The sequence below is a fragment of the Thermobia domestica genome, chromosome 12 (genome assembly GCF_964235325.1).
Source record: "Thermobia domestica chromosome 12, izTheDome1.hap1.1, whole genome shotgun sequence".
Lineage (NCBI taxonomy): Eukaryota > Metazoa > Arthropoda > Insecta > Zygentoma > Lepismatidae > Thermobia > Thermobia domestica.
In genome coordinates, this window is record NC_137465.1 from 224,511,937 (window position 1) to 224,516,625 (window position 4,689).

The 4,689-nt window shown below is 34.3% G+C and overlaps 1 protein-coding gene across 1 annotated transcript; it reads left to right on the forward strand.

Annotated features, from left to right (window-relative positions):
* Positions 1-1,079: 1,079 nt before the first annotated feature.
* Positions 1,080-2,351, forward strand: LOC145665875 (snake venom serine protease ussurin-like). The gene has a single exon (XM_081732986.1). It carries the CDS (start codon positions 1,096-1,098, stop codon positions 2,164-2,166), a length of 1,071 nt encoding a protein of 356 aa, XP_081589112.1. The 5' UTR covers positions 1,080-1,095; the 3' UTR covers positions 2,167-2,351.
* Positions 2,352-4,689: the final 2,338 nt, after the last annotated feature.

Here is a 4,689-nt window from a genome sequence, read left to right on the forward strand (position 1 = left end):
TTTGCTTTCTTTTGAAAGAAAGGTTAAGTGAAAATGGTTCTAGTTAATCTTTAGCAACGAGGAGAGGACTAGCGAAAGAGAGTAATGCTCCCGGAAGTAGGAACAAAAAACACAGTTCTGATTGTTTGGCGTTATCCATTTCTTGCGACATCGCATTCAAATAGCAGAAATCAAACGATCGTTGCTGTTGGTCTTCGTGGCCGAGAGGACTAGCGGTATATGCTAGTAACGAATATCGGCTTTGGCGTGCGTTCAAATCTGGCCCAACGAAGATTTTTTTTACATTTTTATAACACTTTCTAAATTAAAATTAGATGAAAATAATACTCAAGAAAGTGATTTACTTACTTTTGTGCAGATAAGTAGTCGCAGTAATAGGAAAGTGTTAGAAGCCCGGCAGTGCTCGTTTTGTTCCTCTTGTACTCCATGATATAAATTTTCTGACTAACTTAAAAAACAGCTGCCTAGGATAGCGCGTAAAACATCTGGCTAGAGTAGCGAGCGAAAAAAGTACTTCAGGGAGCATTATTCTCCCGAACGGGTCGTACGAGGAGTGACTTAGTCCTGTTCACAGAGCCAGTAATTTCGTTGGCATTGTGTTGTCGTTTTAGACACATTACTTACTCACTTGGTGCACTTTGCATGTTAAAAGAAGTTAACAAAACTCGTTCTAGTTTATGCGTACAAAAAGTGTATTTTTAGTGTATATTCCAAAATTGAAGAAAATGAAGTATATTAAAAATGTAAAGTTTTAAATGTTTGGACCATTACAGGATTTGGCTTAAAGACAGTGTTGAATAGAAATTAATAAAGGGACTCCTAATACTACACAGAAAGCTGGATCCCCTCCTATTAGGTACCCCTAATAAAAATGGCAGTGTAGTAACATTGGTCAGATTTTTAATTAATTTATTATTATTATATTTTATGTATTACCATAGTTCGTAACTTAAGTTACACACTACAGAGAAATAAAATACCTGAAATCATAATATGGTGTGATGTGTTATTTGAAACATACATTCCTACGCATTTAAAAGAAAAAGTGTCATTACTTTTTTACTGTGTCGTCAGTTATAACAAACAAAAAGCAGGATGTTATACCTATTAGAAATTCTTGTGGCGAACACGTTTTTATTTACTGCTGCTACTGCAAATTACAGTAGAATTGTTGGAGGAAACGTTACAAATATAGAGAAATATAAGTATGTTGTCCAAATAATTGTTGTTTTAGGAGATCGAGAGATATCTTTTTGTGGAGGATCTATTCTCTCTGAGTATTGGATCCTTACTGCAGCACACTGTATTGTTTTGGACAGACCATTCGAAAGGATTGAAGTGATTGCAGGGCATACGGAACTAATCCCGTCAAACCCTTCTAGCAGAGGCACGGTTTCTCTTGCGATTCCACATCCCGGTTTTACTCGTCAACGTGGAAATGATGATATTGCGCTTCTAAAACTTAAACTGGTACTAACAAATTTTCATAACTTGTCTGTGGCAACATTGCCTAAGGATATAGTTTCTGGTACAGTCACACCAAACAGTACATGCACTACGGTCGGTTGGGGTAGAACTGATGAAGAAGAATTGGCCAATGTGCTAATGGAAGTTGAGATGCCCATTGTGAATGTAAATATTTGTAATACAGTTTACGCTAAGGGTGCACATGCGAATAAGACAATATGTGCTGGAGATTTAGAAGGGGGCAAAAATTTTTGTTTCGGTGATTCAGGTGGACCTCTAACATGTGATAATGTAGTTGTAGGAGTTGTTTCAAGAAATGCTGAGGATTGTGGCAAAAAAAATGCTCCAGGTGTATTCACGAAAGTTGCTTCATATCTGGATTGGATTCAAGATGTAATAGCAAATAATTCTGAGGAAGATGGTTCTACATCAACAGGTGGTTCTACATCAACAGGTGGTTCTACATCAATAGATTATTCTACACCAACAGATGGTTCTACATCAAAAGATGTTTCAAAATCAATTGCTCATCAAAATATTCCTAAAACTCATATTATATATCTCTTTTGCATTATATTGTCGTACACACACTTTTCAGTGTATAATGCAATTAGTGTAAAGCATTTCAAAATTCGTTGTAAAAGTATGTTTGTCTTATTTTGTACGAAAATAAAACTAGAACTTATATTCAAGAAGTAATAGCTAATAATTCTGAAGAAGATGGTTCTACATCAAACGATGTTCTTAAATCAATTGTTCATCCTTCCGAAACCTCATGTCATACGTCTCTTTTGCATGTATATTGTCGTGCACAGACTTTTCAGTGTATAATACAATTAGTGTAAAACATTTGAAATTCGTTGTAAAAGTATGTTTGTCTTAGTTCCCACGAAAATAAAAATAGAACACATTTGAATTTACTTTAGGAGAGTTTTAATTTACCTGAACGTCGGAATGCGGAAGTAGGATTTAATCTGCAAAATGTACTAAAGTCACTACGATATATCTGGTATATCGCTGAAACAATGTCTTGATACGTAGCAACAATGCGAACTAATGATCACACCTTTATTCACCCACGCGTTGAGCCAATAAGGTCGTTTGTACAAGGCAACGATAATATTGGAGAAGCCGGTATTTTCGGCGATAAAATCGACTTCAATGTAGTGAATTTGTAGCCTGCACATGCACCGACATTATCGGCCGATCTTCTGACGACGACAATGCAGCCGTAGAATCTCCCGAAAATGTAGGCGAAATCGCAGGCACCGACTTTGTTGGTGGCAATGTTTTCTTATGATTGGATACACATGCGGCCGGACATTAGTTTAGATGAAGAGAGTAGTGCCCAGCCACAATGTATTTTTCTTTCCGTTCTTGTCCTTGGAGTGTTGTTGTTTTCATTTTTCTATTACAATTGAATATTATTATTATTATTATTATTATTATTATTATTATTATTATTATTATTATTATTATTATTATTATCTTGTCCTACAAACAACTTCGGAACAAATTGTTATTTTTCTACAGTCTCTGTTTTCTGAGTAGCTAGTTCTCTTTATTACATAAAATATAAAATTTGTAAATTTGGAGAGTACTGATTTTCATCTAATAGCTTTATCAAATAGAATATAGGAAATTTAGATAACCAACTTCCGTTATATAACCAAACTACTCCCATTTTCTTTTTGATCTCTCTCTCTCTCTCTCTCTCTCTGATAGTATCTTTTTCTAATTTACTAATGAATTTAAATTCTATTATATTACAGCATTGTGTGTTTGAACAGTCTGTTGATTGAGTGTTTTGGAAATTCGAAGCACAGATAATAATTTAGGTTGTGTATATTGCATTATTTAGTAAAGTTATTTTTAAAAATAAAAACCATAAACCGTAAAATTGTCAACTCAATACCGTGTCGTGCCTTTATAGCTGGGATGTAGTAAACTATTGACACGATATAAGCTGCTTCTGTCTATTATCCAGAATAGACAGGAATGTGATAATGATCATATCTCCACCAACCTACAATGTAGGATTTTATGTTTACCATGAGAAGGTAATAAAGTGATTAATATCTGAGCATTTAAACTTTAATTAGATATTTATTATCTGTAATTTATAGAGCTAAGTGTATTATGTTTGTGATGTTTAATTAAGTGAAATTGCTCGATCACATTCGTCAAACTGTTGAGAATTCAATCAGTTGAGATTAACCAGAGATGTATTACCACATACCTTTGATGTTTTACGGGAGTCGAACCCTGGACTCGAAGTTCGTAGCCGATGACAACCACAGTGGATGGTTTTCTACTGAAACGCGGTGTTGGTCTTCTACAGACTGGTTTCCAAAACTGATCTCCATGTACGGATCTCAGGAACTGATCCATAGAACTCCTCCCTCGAACTGATCTCAGACAATGGATCATCCGCAACTGATTCATAGAAGTCATCCATAGAACCGATCCATAGAACTGATCCCTCTTCAGTCCGACATAACCTTTTTATGTCAATTTGTTTCATGATGAATTTGTCGTTTCTCTCTTTCCAAATTTCGTAATTGATACATCTCTGTGCTGAAACCGTAGTTTCTTCATTTTCTCTCAGTGACCAAATCTCCAGACAGTTTACGTCTGCGATTTTCACAATTTTACCTAATTTTTAGAATGTGTTGTTGTGAACATAATTTATACAAGTTTACATTTTCTTCTTGCTTCAGTGTTTGTTTATACTGTTATGACACGTGCAGACTCGTGTCTGTTACTTAATTAAAAACAACAATCATAAGCACTATGTAATATTATGTGATAATATGTCTGTCTGCAAGATTACTAATTTCTGACTGCAAGCCAATTCATAAACAATACTTTAATTTTCATCTTTTAGCCAAATTAACAAAATAAATGAATTTTGATATTTAATTCTATCTCTGAATTTGGCGTATATTGAAGAGAAACAATAAAGCCGCACTGTTAAACAAGCGATATAATGGTTAATTATTTATTGAGCGAACAGATATAGGCCTATCACAATCTTTTTGAAGGACACTTTCTTTCCTTGCATATTCTGCCAGAAAGAAATTAAAATACACATATTTATAGTAAACGCTACCTTTCTCTCTCTCTCTTTCTTTCTTTCTTCCTTTTTTTGTTTTGTTTTGTTTATGACATTTTTAGGCTAACATGTATTAATAATCAGAACACTGTAAAATCTTTTCTAAG

Coding starts and splice junctions, on each gene's coding strand:
- LOC145665875 (XM_081732986.1), top strand. CDS start 1,096: ATGTTATACCTATTAGAAATTCTTGTGGCGAACACGTTTTTATTTACT.